The following is a 24,690-nucleotide window of genomic DNA, read 5'->3' as shown; positions in this document are numbered from 1 at the left end:
TGCCTCATCCCAGTAAATAATTCCACCACTCACCTAGTTGCTTAGGCCATAAATACTGGAGTCACTCTTGACTCTGGTCTTTCTCTTGTACCCTACTTTCAATCCATCATTAAATCATACTGGCTCTATTTTCAAAAGATATCTCAAATCTGACCATTTCTCACCATCTTCCTCTAATACTACTCATTGATCCAAACCAGCATCATCTCTTGCATTCTTTGCATAGCAGCCACAATTGAACTTTCTCAAAACCATGTCATCTGCTTCAAAAAACTTTAAAATGGTTACCCATTCACACATTTAGTAAAACTCAGAGTCTTTCCCATGGTCTGAAAGATCTTACATGCTCTAGCCTTCCTTCCTTTCTCACTCACCTCCTGGCCCACTGGGCTTGACTTGGACACACCAAACATTCACCTCCCTTGGCCTTGACACTTACTTCTTCCTCCCAGATGGTCACATGGCTAACTTCTCCACTGCATGAGAAGCTTTGCCTGACATTCCTAGCCAAAATGTCAGTAGCACACCTTCTTCTCTACCTCATCATTCTCCAGTCCCTTGCCCTACTTTATTTTTCTTCTTAACATTTATATCTTCCCTACTAGAATGTCAACTCCATGAGGGCAAGGACTTTGTCTGTTGTTCACGGATGAATCCTCAGGGCCTAGAAGGGTGCCTGGCACATAGTAAATGCTCAGTTAATATTTATTGGATGAATAAATGAAAGCTGGGTTATCCATAGTAGCTCTTGGGTTTTTTAAAACTATAACTTTTATAACAGATAGTTTTAAAATTAATGCTTGAAAGAGAAAGTAATACATTTTCGTATTTCCTATTTTAGGTAATATTTATCAGTTTAACAATTTACACATGCATTTCCACCTGAGAACCATCTGAGATGGAATTGTTATTATACCATTTGATAGATGAGGATAATTGAGATTCAGATGCATTAAGTGACTTGCTCAAGATAGCAAAGTTATTTAGTGTTGGAGCTGGGATTCAAACCCAGGTTTTTTATGATAATCAGATGTTCTTTGATCCTTCTGGTATGAAAACAAAGCATAATTCCAGTTATTTTATCCACCATAAAGAAATTTTTATTTGAAAGTCACTTTGAAGTTATTACTGCTTTTACCAGTTTATATTTTTTCTTTGTGTCTGTAAGGTTCCTTTGTAAATATGATTTCTATTTATCTGTCTTACTTTAGCATGAAACTTTAAAAGAAGATAAACAACCATAGATTTAGTAGGAAATTCTAATGAACAAAAGAATTCAACAGATACTTTCTGACCACCTTCTGTGTGCTGTGTGCGTACGGAGATGAGGGTGTACGAAACAAAATGAGGTAGACAGAAAAGTAAATAGGCAAATATGCATCGTAATAAGTGCTGTGTTTCGGGGTTAGGACAGTGAATTTTGGCAGCATAGTGGAGAGGTACCCAACCCAGAAAAAAGAAGAAATCCCAGGGCCAACTCTCAGCTAAGAACTGAAGATTGTATATGACTTGGCCCACTAAGATAGTGAAAAGAGGTGGAGAAAGGGAGCAGCCTGAGCAAAGAGGGTATGTACAAAGATCTGAAGGCAGCATAGTTTGTTCATGAGACTATGCATATTTCATAGAATACAGATACGCTGAATTAACTACAAATTCAAGTTCAGTTTCTTTTCAAAGTGTGTCCTTGGATCAAGTCACATCACTAGTTCTACTTCTTATCATGGTATGTGGCCACAGTTGTTAAATAATAATAAATAATAGTAACTACCATATATTGAACACTTACTAGATGTCAAGCACATTAATCACCCTTCAACTTATGAAATGGCTACTGTTATTACCCCTGTTTTACAAACAAGCAGAGGCTTGCAGAGGTTAAGTAACTTTCTCGAGTTTATACAGCTAGGAACTGTCAGAACTAGGATTTGAACCAGATCCATCTAACTCCAAAGTGTTAGGTAACAATTGTTAAATTCAAACATTAAAGAAATCCTTAATTTTGAATGCTTGAAATTTTTGTTATAATAATTTCTCATGACTATAAGCATCAGAACAGGCACACATTTACACCTCCTTTTTTTTTTTTTTTTTTCGCCGCACCGCAGGGCATGTGAGATCTTAATTCCCCAACCAAGGATCGAACGGTGCCCCCTGTAGTGGAAGCACAGAATCTTAACCACTAGACCGCCAGGGAAGTGACATTGGCTCCTTTTCTTTAAAAAACAACAACAAAGAAATAGTTGTAGAGAGAAGTGATTACTTATATGTGTATTTTCTTCTCCATTTTCGCCATACATATAAACTTTTTGGAAGTTCTTCAACATTAACATCACCTTTACCCATGTACTGTTTGTTACTACCATCAGTTGAGTGCTCATTATACTGGCTGGCCCTGTTTTACGAGATTTGCAATCATAATGTTATTAATCCTCACTCCCCTAGGAAACAGACATTAGCCATGTTTTACAGACGAGGAATCCAAAGATCAAAGTAGTTAAGTAATTTTCTCAAAGTCACACAACTGCTAGGAGGTGAAGCCAGAATTTGAAAACAGATTTATCTGATTCCAAAGCCAATGTTCACTCCATGTTGCCTCGAGATAAAAGCCATCTTAAAGAGCTAGAGACAAAGTTACATTAAAACACAATATACAGTGATGTCTAACTAATAGAGAGAAGACCATCCTGATTTATAAAGCACTGAATTTCCCCCCTCACATTTAAATATATACAGAAACTCAAACTTGGTTAATGGGACAGTTGATTTACAAATGGAAAGGATTTTCAATCAGTATATTAATTACATTTTCAAATAGCATTTTGTACCTTATTTCAATACCTTTAACTGTTCCTCTACAAAGTTAATGCACAAAGAGGCAAAGTTTTCAGCTGGGATCTCAATTACATTTTCATATACTATTTTGTATATCATTCACTGTGCTTCAAAATTTAAAATAGCCATATAGTTCTATTTAATGAGCATATCATAATTTAACTAATTTCTTATTGGACATGGTTCCAATTTTTTTTTTTTTTTTTTTTTTTTTTTTTACGGTACGCGGGCCTCTCACTGTTGTGGTCTCTCCTGTTGCGAAGCACAGGCTCCGGACGCGCAGGCTCAGTGGCCATGGCTCGCGGGCCCAGCCGCTCCACGGCATGTGGGATCTTCCCGGGCCGGGGCACGAACCCACGTCCCCTGCATCAGCAGGCGGACTCTCAACCACTGCGCCACCAGGGAAGCCCGGTTCCAATTTTTTAATATTATCATCCATACTATGATGAATATCTTTGTAGAGAAATCTTTGCACCCTTCCAACCCCATTGCATTTTCAATTAATCTTTATTTAAGGCACAATAAAGCTCACCCAAACAAGCGGCTCCAGTAGTGTTAATCTCAGGCTATGGAAGCATATGAAAAAACATTTTGCTGCAGGTGATCCTTTTAGCCATCTTTAATTGTCCTCTCAAGGTGACTGCCTACCTTGTCAGTTTAGAGGTTAGTTTTAGATAGCACTCTAAAACTTTGAGAACTAGGGCAGTCCCTAGGAAGCCCTATTTGTAATATTTTGTGATCTTACAAATATTTTTATTTATGATATGAGGCTGTCATATAAAAGAAAGAAGAAAAATTAACTGAAATAAATTTTGTCATAGAATGTTCAAGCCAGACAATATTTAGGAGATTACTTTCCTCTCCATCTTCCAAGCACAAGGCACACAGTAGCCAAGAATGACAGATAGTCTTCATCTCCATTACCAGCTCTGAGTGGCTGGTGGTGGCTGAGGGACTGGAGAGTTAAATAAGTGAAGGTCAATGGGAAGAATACTGTAATCAGTTAGCTGCATCTCTTAAGGAGGCGAGAGAGGAGTAACAGCCTATGGGTTACAAGCTTGCTATCCTTCTAGTAAATGTGTGAGTGAATAAATGGGTATAACATTAATAATATGAAAGTAGTTTGCATTACCAAAATTTCTAGTCCAAGGGACTTTGAACAAGTTATTGTACTATTTTTATAAGACTTTACAAATTATTTATTTTTGAATAAATATACCCATATAATTTATGTTAATATATAACTGATTAGAATATACTCGTATAATTACAATTTAAAATTAAGAAAAGGGTATACAGTGAAAAGTGTCCTGTCTTGCACCCCACTTCCCTGTCTTCCATATCCCCTCTTCACCAATGTTAATTTAAGAGATTTTTTAAAAACCTATGCTCTAACTCACACCTTTGTAGAAATTAAAATAATTATACCTTATTTGAAAAAGCTAAATCATTATAGTTTTCAAGAGCACACTGAGCCTAAAATCAACACTGAATTTAAACAACTTGTCTCTAGTCATAAAATAAAAGCACTATTTATTTTCAGGAGCTAGATCAAGTTTATATTTTCAGTAACTAGATGAGATTATATTGTCAACATCTTTTAATTTCTGTTATTTTATTACATTCAGGGTAAGGGGGAGAGGATGGAGAGAAAACTCTCTGTGTATGAAAGCACTTTAAAACTAAAAACCCTTTACAGATATTATCAAAATTATGTTTAGAAACTGTATTTAATATCTCTATAGTTATAGCATAGCTTTCAAAATTGAACTTGTATTTAAAGAATTTAATAAAGTGATAATCACCATGCTTTTATTTCCAATTTCAGGGAAACCTCATTCAGTTCCTCTCCATTTTACAATATGAGAATAATAATCTTTAAGTCTTTAAAGTCAATTTTGTGAAAGTATCAAAACTAGGCAATTTTACTTTCAGATTTAAGTTCTTAAGCATCTATCATGTTGTAATAAACATAGACTTGTTATTCTGTAGAAATGATCCAAACTTTTTGTTATTATTGTTATTTTGTGACAGCATGCAAGACGACAGCCTAGAAGCTTCTACTTCCATATCTCAGCTTCTAAGAGAGAGCTATTTAGCTGAAACTAGACATCAGGGAAACAATGAGAGGAGTCGAGCAGAGCCTTCCTCCAACTCTTTCCATTTTGGCAGTCCTTCTGGAGCTGCTGAAGGTGGAGGAGGCCAAGATGACCTTCCAGATCTTTCAGCCTTTCTGAGCCAAGAAGAATTAGATGAAAGTGTCAATCTGGCAAGACTGGCCATCAATCACGACCCTTTGGAGAAAGCAGATGAAGCCCATGCTAGGAGATGTTTTTCTTCTGATCAGATGAAACACTCACCTAAATCAAGTTTGGACCCTAACTTCTGCCAGGATAACTCTCGAAGTCCTACCAACTCTAAAGAGAGCCTCCAGGAGGCAAAAAGGCCACAGTATAGTTCTGAAACCCAGTCCAAAAAAGTATTCTTAAATAAGGCTGCCGATTTCATTGAAGAGCTGTCATCCCTTTTCAAAGCCCACAGCTCCAAAAGGATTAGACCTCGTGCCTGCAAAAACCACAAGAATAAACTGGAATCTCAAAGCAAAGTTATGCAGGAAAACAGCTCCAGTTTCTCAGATCTATCAGAAGGAAGAGAAAGATCTTCTGTTCCCATCCCTATCCCTGCAGATACCAGGGATAATGAAGTGAACCATGCCCTTGAACAGCAGGAAGCCAAGAGGCGCGAAGCTGAGCAGGCTGCCAGTGAGGCAGATGGGGGAGACACCACCCCAGGGTCTTCTCCTTCGTCTTTGTACTATGAAGAACCTCTAGGGCAACCTCCCCGGTTCACTCAAAAGTTACGGAGCAGAGAAGTTCCAGAAGGAACCAGAGTACAGTTGGATTGCATAGTGGTAGGAATTCCACCACCTGAAGTAAGGTAAAAATGTCCCATTAGTAATGTTTGGTAATTACTTTCCATCTACTGTGATCCTCCTCATTTTATCTTTCACGTATGTGGTTTCAAAAATTATATACTTTGAGTCAGAGTTTAAAGCAACACTGTCTTAATAGAAGTGTAATATTAGATATACATTCAATTTACAATTTTCTAGTCATCACATTTTTTAAAAATAAAAAGAGCTGGGTGAAATTAATTTTTAAAAATATATAATTTAACCAATGTATTAAAAATATTACCATTTCAACATGTAATCAATATAAAAATTAGTAGTAGGATATTTTACATTCCTTTTGTCACTGGGGCTTCAAAACTCAAGGTGAATTCTGCACTTAACAGCACATCTCAGTTTGGATGTTAAATTTTCCTAGGAGATACTTAATGTGCATTTAGATTTCAAAAAAATGTAGTTGAAAAAGTAGATTGTAAGACCCAAGTTGTTCCAAACATACTTAAAAGTTCTGTAAGAACTGAATTGAGTATCGGCTTTTACATTTAAATTAATTAAAATTGAACACAATTAAAAATTCAGTTCCTCAGATGCACTGGCCACATTTCAAGTGCCCAATACCACATGTGGCTAATGAACAAGCATTAGCACAGATCTACAGCCTGTAGCTTAAAAAACAAAGTATTTATGACCTATACTTAATGAATACCTGTGGTATTTTTTTAATTAAAAAGAAACCAAATAATAGAATAAAGTCTGATAGAATAAAGGTAGAATAAGGCTGTGACAAAAATCAATTTAAAGATTTATTTTATATGTATTGTATTTATTATATAATTTTTGATATCTACTTAATGAGCACTCTTCTCCCTAATGCCAAAGTCTTTCCCTAATATGACTGATGAGTAGAAGGGATATTCATCTTTTATGTGTCTACCATCAGCTTTTCTGTGAAGTAAGTAAAGCTAAGCTTCAAGGCTCTTCATGTGCACAGGCTACATCTAATTTTGTGTTCTAATTTTATTTTATTTTTTTAAGAGGTCTTTACACTTTTATGAGCTTCAGGCCCCACAAAATCTGGATCCAGCCTTAACCCCCAGGGTGACATTTGCTACCTCTTGTATTATAATGTAATAATATATGAATAATGTGCTGGAAATATATTACTTTTTAGAGAATTACTGGTATTTAGAGTCCTATAAGAGTTACTTTGCCTCCCTAACCACCTAATTACTACTAGAATACTATTTAACATTTATTCTAGTTATGTAAGCAGGGCCTCATCTTCTCTTTGCAAAATATTCATATTATAGGGTAATAATAGCACTAGTATTAATAATATCTTTAATTATGTATTCCTATTGATTAAAGGGATTTTAGTATAAAAACATATTCATATATTGAATTTTGCTTTTCAGAGTCAACATAAGGCAATATTAAATATTATTTCTACAATGGCGTATACATTTTACTATTTAGTTATCCAACTGGCCTCCTTGAGGGCAGGGGTTCTATTGTTTTACCTTTGGATCTTGAGCACCAAGCATGGCTTCTAGCCTGTAGTAGTTATGCATAATATAGTAGTCACTAAGTTATGAGTAAACTAATGCATAAAGAAACAGGAAAACAAGAAACTCAACTTAGATTTAAATCAGGAGTGATACAGTTGCACTAAGATGTGGCAAAGGGTTGGAACTGCACGACACAGGGCAGTGTCTACCCTTCTACTCTGTGCAAGCCTGATGACACTCCCTGGAACTCTGGTCAGTAATGTTGGCAAGAAGTCATCATAGCACTACGACGTATACCACTCAGTGGCATCTGGTCAGTCTAAGTAAGCTGGTAAGCACTCAAGTTATGGCACACATACAACTTACTTAGATTAATCCTATCCATTCCACTAGTTTCTGGTCATAGATTGGACTCTTTCAAAAAAATTAGACCAGATCATTCAAGACTCATCCTCCCCATTCTCGACCATGACAATCTCAGATACAAAAAAGACTTCAGTGCTCCCGTGAGAAAAATTACCCAGGAAGAATTACAAAATACCCATTCCTTGAAAACCAAAGTAACCTAGTGGTCACTCAGAAACTATTTAGTCAACCAATTAAATATTTACAAATTTAAAAGTGAAAGAAATATACACAACTTCCATGTAGCAATACTAGTTTTTACCTGGAGAGCATTTCTTCAGTGATAGAATTCATGCCTGTATCCCAACCACTGTTTTGGTGGCAGGAAATTAATATGTACTCACTATTTTCTGAATTTCATGACAGTAATCATATTAAGAAAAAACTTAGGGTTTTCCAAATAGACTATTAGCTGTCATTATTTTCCTAAGTACAGAACTTATATAACTCTAATCACAAAGCAAATATGTATTGAGCTTTTGCTCTAAACTCAGCACTGTGACCAGTGCAATGACAGAGACGGTATAAATGTGTCCCTGCTCTCAAGGAACTTGCAATCCAGTTAAAGAAATCATCCTAGCTCTACTCAGTACTCTGTAATGACCTACATGGGAAAAGAATCTAAAAAAGAGTGGATATATGTACAAGTGATTCACTTTGCTATACAGGAGAAACTAACACAACATTGTAAATCAACTATACGCCAATAAAAAAATAATGATAACAAAAATAAATCATCCTAATTTTTATAGGACAACCATAAGACTATCAGACTTCAGAGAAGGGCTGGAGGACTAGAAAGGTCAAAGGAGACTTCAGAGACATAAGGGGATTTTAGTTGAACCTTGAAGAGAAAGAAGAAGTTAGGTAGAAATTTAACTCATTTATGCATTCAACAAATACCTACTGAGTTACTAAAGTGACTCATTGATGGTACAAAACAATTGGGAGCTATTGGAGGTCAGGGACCTTGTTTTGAAACCAAGTCGAAAACTCTTCTAAGAGGGCAGCTCACAGTCTAATAGAGGAATCAGACAGACATATAATCAAAACATTGCAATACTGTATAATAAGGGCTGTAACAGAAGTATGAATAGGATGCAATGGCAGCTCAAAGGAAGATGTGATATTTTGCCTGAAGTGCAGGATGAAGGAAACATTAATGCTGGAGGTGCCACTTTAGTTGAGAAAACTAAGGGTGGAAGAGGAAAGCAAGGGGAAAGGCCTAGAGACGAATGTTTCCAGGGAACTGCAAGTACTTGGCTATGTGACGAACATGGGATAACAGGTGAGGAAAGATGAGAGAAAAGACAGAAGAGGTAGGCAGAGGGACAGGTCCTTTTAGGCCAGGTCAATTCAACATGTTTACATAAGTACAGATGCTGGAATAGTAATAATATCTTTAGATGACAGTGAGAAGACTGAACTAACTGGAAAACAGTGGAGCCAGATGATTTCGAAAAGCCTTGAAAGCAAAGTAGAATAGTTCAGAAGTGGTTTCAAAAGCAAGTGGAAAACATTTAAGGTTGTGTATAAGGACGTACTAAGATGAAAGGGAGAATTTAAGTAGTCTGGAAGAATGAGTTAGACCCCAAAAGAATGGAGCCATGAGGCCACTTAGGAAGCTGTGAAGGGTATTCCAGGCATCAGATGCTCTGATCAGACCAGGGTAGGGGTAGTGCAAAAGCAGAGAAAAGACGTGAGAGAGCAAAATTTAGAATAAAAGAAACCAAGCCGAACTTGGTGACTGACTAGATAGGAAGGATGAGTTTGAAGCTGGGTACCTGAGAGGACTCTGGGGTCACTGTCAAGGTCTGAGAAACTGGAGGTGGATGAGTTGAGTCTGAGGAGATGGAGGGACCATATCCAGTAGACAATCAAAATGCAGGATTGAAGGTCAAATGAGAGGGTAGTGGAACTGGAGACATTCCAAGGAATGCCCTGGACACTGGGAAATTTGGACACAGTATCTCTGGCATTACAAAGGGACTATAAATACAGGTAACACTTGGAACTAACTTCTAGCTGTGCTAGACTGGGCCAGGGTTTTCCAACCTTCTTTTGGCAGTAATTCCTCCTCCCGTTTTTCTCCCCACAGTAAATCTGTTACATGACCCCAATACATAGTTCACACACACATGCACTTTTTTTTTCTTTTTTTAAAAAATTTTTTATTGGAGTATAGTTGCTTTACAATACTGTGTTAGTTTCTGCTGTATAGCAACACACACACACTTTTTAAAGATAGAATTAGTGCTTCTGGGATTGAAGAGAGTTGGGGTGGAAGGGGGCATGCAGTCCTACCTTTTTGCTCACCACTGAAATTCCTAAAGCAACTCCATAGAACCCAGACGCACAGATTTTGAGAACGTCTTTAAAAATGCATTAAAATAATGAGACACTTTGGTTTGCCATAAAGGAAAACACAGTCAAAAAGAAAAGTATCCTTTTTGCTATTTTTGCAAGAAAATGTAATACATATACCTGGCAACTGAAGTCTAACCTTGTAGGTGTGTGCCTCTTTGTGTTCTCAGTATTCTACCCATGTTTTTATAACCCTAGTTTAGCAAATTGAAGAATCCTTTTTGCCTATATTTGTTGATTTCCAAGTTGACTGGGAAGAAATTGTTTTGTTTTGTAAGGGTAGGATCCTATATCATTAAAGCTAGCTGTTTTGAAAGCTTGTTAATCTTGAACATAGCTTCATCGGAGGAGCTGAAATACATTCATGTGTTACCCACAGATGAAAGAGTCTGCAGGAATTCACAGCAAATGGCCATGATCCCTTTTTGTATCCTGACACAAAATTCTTTTCCCAGGAATGTACAGCTGGGTCACACTAAGTATGTTTGCTTGTACATAACGCTCTGAAGCAGCAAAAATTTACCTTTTATAGATGCTGATATCTGCTTTGGCTATTAAGTTTTTGCTATTGCTACTTCTGGACATTTGCCTGTAAGTGGCGTGCTGAGGGAATAAATTAGCTGTAAAGACAAAGGATGCTTGGGAATTCCCTGGCGGTCCAGTGGTTAGGATTCCATGTTTGCACTGTCAAGGGCACCCGCTGAGATCTCACAAGCCGTGTGGCATGACCAAAAAAAAAAAAAAGACAAAGGATGTTTTAAGTGATATAGGGAAATTTTAAAATATTATAAATAATTATACATGATATGTAATGTAAAATATTATGTAAACATTTTAAAACATTACCTTATTTAGGGGCATTTTCTTCTACCTTCTGGGAAAATCTATATACCTTCATTTACTCATTCATGCAACAAATATTAAGTGTTTATTATGTGCCATGTACTGTTCCAGGCAATAGGATTAAAGCAGCGAACAAGGAAAATTCCCTGCCTTCATGGATCTTAGAATCTAGAAAAGAACACAGACAAAAATTCCAGTGATTGTAATTACAATTGTGATAAATGTTATAAAGGAGGGTGCATAAAGCAAAGGGACCAAACCTTGTGAATGGGTTGGGGAAGGTTTTCCTAAAAAGTGGTATTTAAGCTGAGACATAAAAGATGACTAGGAGTTAGGCCAGCAAAGCGGAATTTAGGGAAGAGTGTTGCAGGGTGAGGGAATAACAAATTTGAGGCAGTGAGACAATGGTTAACTTTAAGGAACTGAAGGAACTGATGTCACCAGAACATAAAGAGTGAGGAGGAAATGGTTTGGGATAAGTTCAGAGAGGGAGGACAGAGTCTGGATTTCAAGAGCCTCCCAGAACAAGCTACTCAAAGTGGGTCCCTGGACCAGCAGGTCAGCATCACCTGGAGCCTTGATGGATATGCAAATTTGCAGGTTCTACCTCGGACCTACTGAATTAGGATCTCTAGAGCGCAGGCCCAGACATCGGTGCTTTAACAAAGTGCCGTTTGTTTCTGTGCTGAGGACTTCTGCAATCTCTACAGAGACCTCATCGCCCGGGGGGCTGGCCCCTTGCTCTGCTCCTTGACCTGAAGGTTGTAATCTCTACTTCATGTTCTAGCACCTGCTCCTCAGTCCCTACTCCAACAGTACACCCCTCACAGCCTCTTTCTGTTGGTGTCACTCACCCTAGCAGGTGGTTCTTTGAGGTAGATCTGTTTTTTTTTTTTTTTTTTTACAGTACGCGGGCCTCTCACTGCTGTGGCCTCTCCCGTTGTGGAGCACAGGCTCCGAATGCGCAGGCTCCGGACGCGCAGGCGCAGCGGCCATGGCTCACGGGCCCAGCCGCTCTGCGGCATGTGGGATCATCCCGGACCGGGGCACAAACCCGTGTCCCCTGCATCGGCAGGCGGACTCTCAACCACTGCGCCACCAGGGAAGCCCGAGGTAGATCTGTTTTGAGATAGAAAACCAAGCTAATGTCTGTGGTGTCCACTTGGCCCATGGGAAAACCCACATCTTTGCCCTCACAAACTCTGTAAATGTTGGCGGTTTCCAACGCAGCCCTCTCTTCTTGCTCTTCCCTCTTGGACAATGCTAAATATCCTTTCATCTTAAAAGTTTTTGAGGCGGGCTTCCCTGGTGGCGCAGTGGTTGAGAGTCCGCCTGCCGATGCAGGGGACACGGGTTGGGTTCGTGTGCCGGTTTGGGAAGATCCCACATGCCGCGGAGCGGCTGGGCCCATGAGCCATGGCCGCTGAGCCTGCGCGTCCGGAGCCTGTGCTCCGCAACGGGAGAGGCCACAACAGTGAGAGGCCCGCGTACCGCAAAAAAAAAAAAGAAAAAAAGTTTTTGAGGCAAGAGCTGGGTAAAGCCTCTGTACCACCACCAACTCCAGAGGCTACAAGTCAAGATCTCCAAGGGATTCTGTAGAAGTCCCTGTCACTTGCCTACTAACCTTCTCTATTCAATCTCTCAACCTCCTTATCTATACTCCCAAAGTGGAAAAGGATCACCAGACGGAATTTTCTGAATTGTTTTACAAGTGCATTTTGAACAGATACTGAAGAATACCTACAATATGGATATATTATAAGAATAATAGCACAGATACCTGTGTGCCCACCTTACTATCATTTTTAAATCTACTGTCTTCCTGATCCTGTCCCTTCCTCCCTGCTCAGAGGTAACCACTAGCCCAAATCTTGTTTTTTCTTTAAATTTTTCTTAACAGTTTTTCTTCATAATTTTACAACGTATCCTTATGTCCTTAAACAATATTGGTACAGAAGTATTTACAGGTGAAACGACACAAAGTCCTATATCTACATTAACATAAGTCAAGGTGGGGAAAAGTGGAAGGTATAAAAGAAACACATCTGCCGTTTGTTGAAGCTCAGTGATGCGTGCGTGGGGGTTCATAATACAGCCTCTCTACTTTGTGTACCTTTGTAAGTTTCCATAATAAAGAGTTTAAAAAAATTTTTTTAATTTTACTGTTGTAAAATGCTTAAGTAAGTGGAATCATAATGTACGTATTCTTCTGCTACTTGCATTTTTTTTCTCTAAAAAGTATACCCGTGATGCTGCGTGTAACTCTCATTCATTCACTTTCGTTGCTACATAGTATTTTACTGTAAGGTGAGAGAATTGTATCACTGATGTACATTTGGGTTGTTTTCAGTTATTTTCCTAATAGGAACAATGGTATTATAAATGTTCTAGCATAGTCTCCTGGTGCACGAGTATGTCTAGGCATGGAATGGCTGGCAGAGTATGTACAACTTCAACTTTATAATAACACCAGATTATTTTCCAAAGGAATTGTTTCAATTTACATTCCGACCAACATTACCTAAGTGTTCTGGTTGTTCTACATTGTAATATGGATATTATCAGATGTTTTAATTTTTGCAAATCTGATAGGTATGAAGGCTTCTTGTTGTGATTTTCATTTTCACAAATCTCAACTAAGGAGGTTGAGATATTTTTAAATATGTTTATTGATCATTTAGGGTTCATTTTCTATGAGGGGTCTGTTTACATCTTTCACTAGTTTTTCTATCAATTTGTTCTTTTCTTATTGATTTGTAAGAATTTTAAAAATATGATTAGGAAACTAATCATTTGACATTGTGTGTTATGAAAATATTCTCTCCCCATTTGATCTTTCTTTATGGTATATTTTGATAATTAGATATTTTAAACTTTAGTATCAAATTAACTGAAGTTTCCTTTATGGTTTTGGTTTTTATAGTTTGAGTCTAGTGTACCAAGAATTTTCCACCTGGAAGAACTCAATAAATGTTAATAAAAGTTAAAGCATAGACATAACCATCCCACCTGTAACCCCACACTCCTATGAGTGAAATATAGCCATTGGACATGAAAACTTAAGTTCGTTAACTCAGTAGTGGTCAAACAGGACATACAAAACACTGAATTGTGTTACGAAATCCAACATAACTTTGAGTCCTGTAAGAAAATGTCTACTATTATATACTCCAGTTGCACTTTCTATATGAAGAGTCATTCTCATGCATGGAGAGAGCTGAAGATGTCAATAAATAAATAAACTACCTTTTGGCTATTTCAGAGGGCTTACATTCTTTACTTAAGAAATCAGGCATCTAGCCCCCAAGCCTTCTTGAAAAATGAAAATGAAACAGACTAGAGGCTGTAATAATCTTAATTTGAATTCATTCACTTAACAGTCATACAACAAACATTTTTTGGAACAGCTATGTCGTGCCATACGCTGTGCTAGGAACCAGATAAACAAGTGGTAAACCAAACAAAAATGATAATCTCTGCCCTGTGGTGTTTATTGTCCAGTAAGGGAGAGAGATCTTAAACAAATAAACCTATAAGTAAACATATAATTATAAGTGATATGTAGGTTCTGTGAAGTAAACAAACAGGGTATTAGGAGAGGGAGTAGTAGGAGGTGGGACAGGGACATTGGAAAGGCTGGGTCAGCGTTAACCGAAGGCTCTGAGTAATCATTCTTTTAATGAGCATTATTACTGGTGAGCCACAATAACACATTCAAATTATGTTTAGGAGTTGTTAATGTGCTAAAACAATGAGTCATAATATTTAGCCACACCATATTTTAGACAAAATAGTAACCTAAGAGCAGAATGGTGATATGTAGCTTAAAAGTCCAGTTAAATCTGAAAAATGTGTCTCTTCAGTGTCTTCATTCCCAGCCTTGGTAGCTAGCCAAATCAGCAGGTCTGGCAAGCTGTCCTTAGTGCATTAAAGATGGAGCCTTCTTTATCATTTGGACTTGTCCCATTTCCCCAGATCACTGACTCATTTCTGCTGAACCATGAATCATGTCTGGCATCCAGTGCCATTCTGTAAGTGTCATGGAGCTCTGGAGTTCTAAAAACATGCATCTGGGCAGGGTACTTCTATGAAAGCATTCCCTAACGTGGATAGATGTCTGAGGAGAGCATGTTTCCTCCTTCCCCTCAAAAGTCTTCAGAGTAGCTGGGTAAATTTTAATTTCTTTTCAGAAGGCAGCCTGACTGGAGCATTATTTCTCAGTGGGTCATGGTGTTAAAGTAAGAGTGACAGTGGTTACTAGCTGTCCTTTGGGGCTGGCTGAAGCCATCCTGGCCATCTGAGTAAGGACAAAAATGTTTCTGACAGAGAGTTTGGGCATTTGAATCACTCCACTTATCGCCTCCAGCTGTCCAATTGCTCAGAGATGTTTCCACTCTCATTTTGGTAAAGAAGAGAAATGTTATCCAAAGAAATGAGATAACCTTATAGTGTTTATATAAGGGAAGGTGTTTGTTTGTTTTGAAATATTTATATTTGTCTTATCAAATTAATACAGGTACATTGCTTAACAAGTCAAATAATATTAAAAAACGGATCATTTTCAACTATTTTTGCAGTTTCCTATTTATTCACCTCTAGATTTCTAAATTATATGCCAGTGGTTCTCAAACTTTTTGTTCTCAGGACCCTTTTACAGTCTAAAAAATTATTGAGATGCAAAAGAGGTTCTATGTGAATTATATCTATAATTATCATATTAGAAATTAAAACTGAGGAACTTTTAAAATAGTTGCTTACTTATTTTAAAATAACAGTGATAAACATGCTCATATGAATAATTTTATGAAAAGTAACTGTATTTTCCCCAAAAAATATTTGAGTGAGAAGAGTGACATTGTTTCATGTTTTCTGCAAACCTCGTTAATGTCTGGCGTAATAGAAGACAGCTAGATTGTCGTATCTACTTCTGCACTTGGTTTGCTGTGATATGTTGTCTGGGTTGCAGTTAACTTTAAAAATCTGGCGTTGCACAGATATGTAGCTGGAAGCAGGAGGAATACTTTAATAGCCCTTTCAGATAATGTGGCTATTCTGATTTGATACTACATGAAAATTCAACTGCAGTAGTTTCTTAAAGGTTAGTTGCAATGTGAAATCTGAAACCACACCAATGAACTTTTGTACCCTGCTGTACTAAAACCCTCTGTCTGTCTTGAACTTTGAATGGATAACATCACGTATTGGTCATTTGGAAAATGAGTAATGTAGATCTTCCAAATGTTGACACATTTTATTATATAATATTTAGAAACTCATATATGTTAATATCATGGATTTCATTAAAAATCTCTTTAAGTATTAGGAAGCCCTAAACTCAGTATGGGAGATACAAGTTTTCCAAAACTCTAATTTTTCCTTGAAAGCTCAAATTTTTTCATTGGCAACAAATGGGATCAGTTATTTTTACTTGAAACAACAGGCTTACTTCCTTCGTTTTTGAGAAAACGTCTGCCAGATACCCAAATCTGAATAACCATAATTTGTCAGCTGTTCTTTCAAGTTAAGATACTGCCTCATGCATTAAGTGCCTAGTTCAACTTAAAAAGCCACACAAGTGCTCTTCTGTATTCAGGAGAAATGCCTTATGCTACTTCCCATTTCGCCACCCAGAACGTTAAAAAGATGTGGACTCGAGGTTGAGATGCAATAAATGTAATGAGTTTTACTGCTTCATTGAGGACATTTTTAAGTGAACCTGGCTTTTTTTTTTTAACTGCAAGTGTGGTGGTGAAGAACCCAATGACCACTACTCAGTCTTATGCTGCTGAAGCACCAGTAATTTTACCCACTGTGGCTTTTGCACCATCAGTGTAAATGTTAACACAGTGAAAAGGCAAATAATATCTTAGTATTACAGGAAAATAGTTTAGTCTTCACAGAAAGTGAAAGTGAAGAGAACCACTGTAATATGCTTATAAACCACTATTGCTTGGTATGCTGATGCTATTTTCTCTTTACTTCCTGTTCCAGAAGATGGTGGTTTAGCACCCCTTCACTAAACCAGAACCTCCATTGTTCCTTCCTTCATTGCCTCAGTATAATCATAGCACACTCTTGTTTTAAAAAATTTAATGTTTAACTTCTTGTTACTATGTATTACTTTCTGCCAAGCCCAATAGGGAAAAATGACTGCTTCCTTGCTTGTATAACTTTTAATTTTCACCTGGAGTTGATGACTGTCTCGTTTTTTATATGCTTAGCTCTGTGGTCCTAAGACAATTCATCTCAGTTTTCCAATATATTTGTAAAACATTTCCTAAATACTCTGTTCCACACAGTTAAGCCGCCAGGCCCATCTATTTTTTACCCTTCTTCCTCTTGCTCCAATATGGAGCAGCTGCTCACACAGCCAACAACTCAGCCTTCAGCCTGGGGCATCTCCTAACTGCTCAGAAGAGGGGATGCAACCTGCTGGGGGAATCTAAATGTTCATTTTCTAAACCTGCAATCAGTGACCCTATTTTAAGCTCTGTAACTCCCTCCTCCATTGTCAGTGTGTTTCCACACCCCCAAACTTGTATCTCTAAATCCTAAATCTTGCTGGGGTTTTGCTGCACAAATTGCTTTCTTTCACTGACATCCCCAAGTAGGCACTTCGTTTTCAGATTTTTCAACTCTCCTCGCTTCTCATTCTGCTTTCCACCTTCCAAAAGTGTTTGAGGTCTCAGGTCTGCTGTTATCTCCCTTCCCATTCTTTTGGACCTTGTGCTTTTATCCCTTTAAAAACCTCCTTTATTCTCATTTTAGGGTCATTTCCAGCAGAGAGTAAAGATAAACACATGTTTTTCTGGACATTCACTATTTGTATTTACAACTACCTTGCTCTGAGGGTTTGTTCATACAAGCTCCATGGGGTCCTGCTGAGATTCATGCTTTGCAAGATTTAGAAACCCATTTCAGCAGCTGCATGTACTGCTGCTGCCACAACAGATCAAACAATGGCAGAGAATTTGATGAAGCAAATAAAATACTTACGAAATATTAACTATCAATGCTTTCCATCATTTGGTCTTTCAACAAATCCAACACAATTTTTCTGCATACCTACTATGTGCCAGGATGCTGCTGTAAGTGTGGGATTATATTGGCAAGACTGACAAGGTCCTCTCGTGGAGTTTATAATATAGTAGGGGGAGCAAATAATAACAAAGTCAGCAAGCATATAAGATAATTTCAGATAATAATAAGTGCTATGAAGATAACACAAGAGGATAATGTGAGAGTGTCTGAGGATAAAGAAGCTACATTAGGAAGAGGTTCAGGGACGGCCTCTCCGAGGAGGTGACATTTGAACTGAGGCCTGACTGATGAAAAGGGCCTATTTTTATAAAGACTAGGGGACAAGGATTTCAGGAAGTACAAAAATCCTAACATGGAGAGTATCTTAATGTGTTCACAGAATAGAAAGACCAATGTGGTTGCAACACAGTAAAGGGAGAATGATGGGAGAAGGGATCCAGCGGTCAGAGCTGGGAGGCAGGTTTGAATATTATCCCGAGTAGAGGTGATAATTGAAACTAAGGGATGAGGTAATGGCCAAAGGAGAAAGTGTACAGAAAACTGGACTAGGCAGTGTGGATGCTGCATGAGCTTGTAAGCCACCGTCCCTACCTTCAAAGAACTTACAATTTAGTGACAGATTCCCCAAATAGAGGATTATAAAAGACAATATAAGGGAGATGGGCTCAGTGCTTTGTGATGACCTAGAGGGAGGGGATATGGGGACATGGGTATGCATATGGCTCATTCGCTTTGTTGTGCAACAGAAACTAACGTGGTATTGTGAAGCAATTCTACTCCAATAAAGAGCTATTTAAAAAAAGACAGTATATAATCAAGCCTTGCATGACACCGTATAGTTTAAAAAGAAAAAGGTAAACAATCATTGAGAATTGATGGTAAAAGGTGCTTTGCGTAGGAGGTGATACCTGAGCCAAACTGATGGATGAGTTATATTTGCAGTAGCTGAAAGGTGAGGAAGAGAATCTCAGCTAGAGAGAAACACATGAGCAGAGGCTCGAATGTAGGGGTGAATATGACATACTTATGGAACAGCAGAGAAAAGCTTAACTCTTGGGAAGCCATTGAATAGGTGAGTTTTCTTAAATGTGCTTTAGAATCTCGCTTTATAAATGGTGGGAGGGAGGGGTTCAAGCACTGAGTGGTTAGATCTCAAATTACAATAAAGATTAACGATTGCCAGGACTCCTTAATTTTTGACATTGAATAATGGTAACGTCTCCACCTAATTTCTTTTTAATACGATGTTGATTAATAATTATTACTTTAAAAATGAAAACAGTTATAAAAAGGGGTACACTGAGACACCTCACCCCATCTGTCTTCATCCATCTTGTTTCCCCTCACCCCAATAGGAAGCCACTTTGATTTTCATTCCATTCTTTCCAGTTTTCCTTATGCATATGCAAACAACATGACTCTATCTTATTTCCTGCCCCCTGTTTTAGTTTCCTAGGGCTACTATAACAAAGTACCACTAACTTGATGGCTTACACAACAGAAATTTACTGTCTCACACTTCTGGAGGCTAGGAGTCCAGAATCAAAGTATCAGCAGGGCTGTGCTCCCTCTGAAACTCTGAGAAGACTCCTTCCTTGTCTTTTCTAGCTTCTGGTGGTGGCATTCCTTGGCATTCATTGGCTTGTGGCTGCATCACTTCAATTTCTTCTTTCAGTTGTATCATTCTTAATAGGAGCCACTTGCTAATTTCCTGAAAAAAGTGTCACTGTGAATCCTGCCATTCCTTCTCATCGTTACAACCAAATTACACCATAATAATGGACTGTTTAATGTTCTGACTCTAAGTTTGCCACAGTTTTCTTCTCAGGGAATAGCTGAACCCATTTATGTTATTAATTCTCACATTTCAGTCATGCCAATGTGCTTCCTTGCAGGTGGTACTGTGAAGGCAAGGAGCTTGAAAATTCCCCAGACGTTCACATCATCCAGGCAGGAAAACTGCACTCACTGACCATTGCTGAAGCCTTTGAAGAGGACACAGGACGCTATTCCTGCTTTGCTTCTAACATCTATGGGACAGATTCAACTTCTGCTGAGATTTACATAGAAGGTAAAGCAAAATACTCTTGGAGCATGGCACTTACTAGTAAGATATATAGTTATAATAAATATTTATTGAGGGCCTGCTCTACCACACACTCTTCAGTGGGGATAACAGCAGTGAGCCAAACAGACAAAAATCCCTAGGTTCGTGGATAGATGGCATTTACATTGGAATAGGAGAGACAGAAAATAAATGAGATAAATAAAATATATATACTATGTTAGGTACATGAAATGATTCTGATCATCAGTTTCAATGTGTGTGTGTCTCATGGGGGAGGCGGTTCCCACACCAGCAACAAGCAATTCTTCACGGCACCAATTTGGTTTCCTACAGTTTAACTCAATTCTGACCCATCTACCTGGAGATGGTGTCAGATCCAACCAGTTAAGGGCTCAGTCCCACAAGACTGCTCACCCCCACCCCCTTCAGATGCCAATCACACGCAGTAGGTGGACAGGTTACCCACAACTTCTGTCTGACTTGGCTACAAATTGGAGGTTCTCACAAACCCCTCTTCAGGTTCAATTAATTTGCTAGGGTCGCTCACAGAACTCAGGGAAACACTTAATTATTTTTACCGGTTTACTACAGGGTGTGATAAAGGATATAGATGAACAGCCAGATGAAGAGATACATAGGGCGAGGTGGGAGGGTCCTGAGCACAGGAGCTCTGTCCCCGTGGAGTTGGGGTGCGTCACCCTCCCAGGGTGCTTACGTTCACCAACCTAGAAGCTCTCCAAACCCCATACTATTAGAATTTTATGGAGGTGTCCTCACACAGGCATGACCAACTATTAACTCCATTTCCTGCCCTTCTACCCTCTCTGGAGTATGAGGTGTGGGGCTGAAAATTCCAAGCGTCAAAATTATGGCTTGGTTTTCGGGTGACCAGCCCGCACCCAGGAGCCATCCCGAGTCACCTCATTAGAACAAAGGATGCTTCCAGTGCTCTCATCACTTAGGAATTTATTAGAGTTTTAGGAACCCTGTGTCAGGGACCTGGTCAAAGACAAGTATTAGAACAAGAGATGCTCCTAAGTGCTCATCACTTAGGGAATAATAAGGCTTTTAGAAGCTCTGTGCCGGGAACCAGGGGCAGAGACCAAAATATATGTTTTCTGTTATCTTACAGCATATATGAGCATATGAAAGAAATAGAAAGCAAGGAAAAGGGATAGGAAGTATGTGTATGTATATATGTGGCGTGTGTTTGCATGCATGTGTGTGTGTGTGTGTGTGTACAGGCGGATGTACAAGACCTCACTCACCAGGTGACATATAAATGAAGACCTGAAGGAACTGAGGGAGTGAGCCACAAAGATAGATATTCAAGGGAAAAACATTCTAGGCAGAGAAATCAGTAAGTGCAGTGGCCCAGAAGAGGGAGTGTGTCTGTCTTAGGGGACGGAGATGAGCAGTTGAGGTCAGAAGTTCAAGATGGGGTGAAGGTGGGAGGAAGCAGGTGAGCAGATCATGTAGGTCCTCACGGGTCACTGCAAGGACCTGGCTTTTACTCTGAAGGAGATGGGAAACTCTGGAGGATTCTAGGCAGAGATGTGACATGATCGGACTTAGTTTTTAACAGGGCCACTCTGGCTCCTGGTTGAAAATATACCAAAAGGAGCAGAAGCAGGGAGACCATTTGGGAGCCTTGGAAAGGCATTTATATCAGGACCAAACTTAGATGACTAATTTTAGGGAACAAATCAGTTTATTTACCTTGTATATTGACCTCAGTTTTTGTCTTTATTTATTTATTTATTTATTTTTGGCTAAGTTGGGTTTTCGTTGCTGCGAGCGGGCTTTCTCTAGTTGCGGCAAGCAGGGGCTACTCTTTGTTGTGGTGCACGGGGTTCTCATTGCGGTGGCTTCTCTTGCTGCGGAGCACGGGCTCTAGGCACACGGGCTTCAGTAGTTGTGGCATGTGGGCTCTAGAGCACAGGCTCAGTAGTTGTGGCGCACAGGCTTAGTTGCTCTGCGGCATGTGGGATCATTCCAGACTAGGGCTCGAACCTGTGTCCCCTGCATTGGCAGGTGGATTCTTAACCACTGCACCATCAGAGAAGCCCTGGGAGCCATTCTTTAGTACTTTTATCATCTCTAATACCTTATGTATGCCTTGCTTTTAGCACTTAAATATTGTATTATTATGGTATAAAGGCTGGAACTGTCTCATTCTTCTTTATATCTCCAACACCTTATATAGTACCAAGTACATAGTGGTTATTTAATAAACTTTTATTGAATAGATGATTGAATAATGATAATAACAATGAATAATATATGAATAGAAGTGTGTTGCATGTTTTCATCCTCAAATTTTTGGAGTACAATAAATACCTCCAGATTTAGCTGTGTGATATCTTCCCGGAATTCACTATCTTGAGAAGCAAAGCCAGGATCAAAGCTCTGCTAACAGTGCTGAGATTGGATTGCTGATTTTTAAAAATTTGTAGTAACAGAGCTTCAAACACCCCCATTCCCAAGATGAAATGTGACTTGTTAATATTAGGACTGGATGGAAGAGCATCCACCTACACCTACAACGTTTGGAATCTAATGTAATCCCTTCTTTTATTTAATCTATGTAGGCCAAGAGCAAGAGGATTTATGGACACCACAGAAGGTCTGCAAAGACTGCTCTGTTAGTCTAAAGGCATCAGCAGGTGTTTTATATACAAGAACACGTGGAATTTGGGCCAGTTAATTTGAACTCTGTCACTAACTAGCCATGTGACCTGAGCAAGTACTTCAACTACTAAGGGTCTAGTTCCTCATCTGTAAACTACGTGTTAGTTTAGGTAATCACTGAGATTATTTCTAGGTCTAAAATTCTATAGGTCTTCAAATGCCTAGGAACCAGTTTAAGAAATTTTTTTTTAGGGGTCTTCCCTGGTGGTACAGTGGTTAGGACTCTGCACTCCCAATGCAGGGGGCCTGGGTTCGATCCCTGGTCAGGGAACTAGATCCCACATTCATGCCGCAAGAGTTCACATGCCACAACTAAGGAGCCCGCGAGCCACAACTAAAACCCAGCACAACCAAATAAATAAATACATTAAAAAAAAATTTTTTTTAATTACATGTCTTATTTTTATTTTTCCAGGGGTTTCTTCTTCTGACTCAGAAGGGGACCCTAACAAGGACGAAATGAATCGGTAATTCCAATTTTCTATCTTATTTAGCATCCTTGGGTCCTGAGAAAGCTTCTAATTGTTTAGTAGAACTTGAAGAGGGGGGCTCCAGGGTTTGACCTCAAAAAAAAATAAGATTGGGTGGATTTGGAGAAAATGCTATTTCTTTTGCTTGTTGCTGCTTCAAAGATTAATTTTAATATTCCCAATATTTTAAAAATGAAGTATCACGTATGAAATATCATCATGCTTATATGTAAAAAGTAAAAAACAAATAACTCAGTGGTTAAAAAAAATTCATGTTTTCTAACTAAATAATAGTATTCAAAATAACACACAGTCTGGTGAACAAAAATTATATGTATGAGTGATCTGGGCAAGACACAGCCTTTTTGCTAAACGATTGTATTGGGTAGTGAACAAAGTTACATTACTTTCCACAACCATTGGCTAAGCACCTCCTCTACACCAGGAACTTCACTAGATGCACTGGGTACTAGAAAAATCAGATGCTTCCTGCCTTCAAGAGGCTCACAGTCTAGGAGAGGGAAATATATGTATAGCAAATATAGCAAAAGATGTATACCACACATATAGACAGTAAGAGTAATAAAGTGTAATAGACTATGATATAACCATGTGCAGGGTTTAAGGACTTGGCACAAAGAGCTCTTTATTGGTTGGGGAGGGAAAGAGAGATCAGGAAATGCTTCACAGAGTTGGTGACCTTGAGCTGGGTCTTAAAAGAGCAGTAGGTGGACACCCCCGAACAAGGGAGGAAAGGGTATTTCGGGAAGAGGAGACTGTGGACAGAAGGCATGGGAACTAGAAACAGACACAACAGCCATCCCTTGAGACTACCTGAAACATGGGCAATGTCTGGAAGACAGGTTAAGGAGCCGATAACTGAATTTGCGTATTCTTTCCTCTCCTACAGAAGGCAAGCTCTTAAGGGCAGAAATCATGACTTATTCTTCAAAATGTGGGGGGTATGCCTACTTTGGAATGATAATTTGCTTTTAGCTTTTGTGCACACATGAAAATTCATAACCAGAGTAAATGATTTCTCCCTTTAACTCTCTTTCTTATCATTCTCATGGCTTCAGTTCAGTTCCTCTTCTTTCCTGTCTCTTTATGCCAGTCCCCTCCTTATAGATACTCCAACCTTTTTCTCTTTTACAGTCTCCAAACTACATACAGCCAGTTCAAAGATAATTATGATCTTATCATTTTCCCGACTTAAAAAAATTATTACCTATGGGAAAATAAAAATCAAACACAAAACAAACGACATTTTAAAAAATCTCAACGTGGGCATACAAAGCTTTATTCAATAGAGTATCAACCAGGCTTTCCTGCCCCTCCTCCCCCAATCCCCCACCTCAGGCTCTCTACATGGCTGCCATCTCACTCAAACAATGTGCGGTTCATTTTCACCCCTTCGTTCAAGCTGTTCACTTTGCTAGGAATGACCTATCTTCTCTGCCTGGCAAACTCTTATTTATCCTTCAAAGCCCAGTCAAGTTCTATAATAAGCTCCTCTGCCATTGCACATACATCGCTCCTTCCTCAAGGCTCTCATAA

General features: G+C 38.7%; 1 protein-coding gene across 2 annotated transcripts in view; it reads left to right on the top strand.

Annotated features, from left to right (window-relative positions):
• Positions 1-4,867: 4,867 nt before the first annotated feature.
• MYPN (myopalladin) overlaps positions 4,868-24,690 on the top strand; it is a gene marked incomplete at both ends in the record, with an annotated part of 66,301 nt that continues 46,478 nt past the window's right edge. The window contains 3 exons of one of the 2 annotated variants that reach the window (XM_082855115.1): positions 4,868-5,769; positions 19,800-19,975; positions 23,079-23,130. In XM_082855115.1, the coding sequence (XP_082711241.1) occupies positions 4,868-5,769; positions 19,800-19,975; positions 23,079-23,130 (1,130 nt within the window). Of the gene's footprint in view, positions 5,770-15,247; positions 15,268-19,799; positions 19,976-23,078; positions 23,131-24,690 lie in introns of those variants that run through there. The other variant, XM_082855116.1, reaches the window with a different exon arrangement.

Source organism: Leucopleurus acutus (genome assembly GCF_964270905.1).
Source record: "Leucopleurus acutus genome assembly, chromosome: 14".
NCBI lineage: Eukaryota > Metazoa > Chordata > Mammalia > Artiodactyla > Delphinidae > Leucopleurus > Leucopleurus acutus.
Note: the sequence above shows the minus strand (reverse complement) of the source record. Positions and strands in the feature narration are given on the sequence as shown.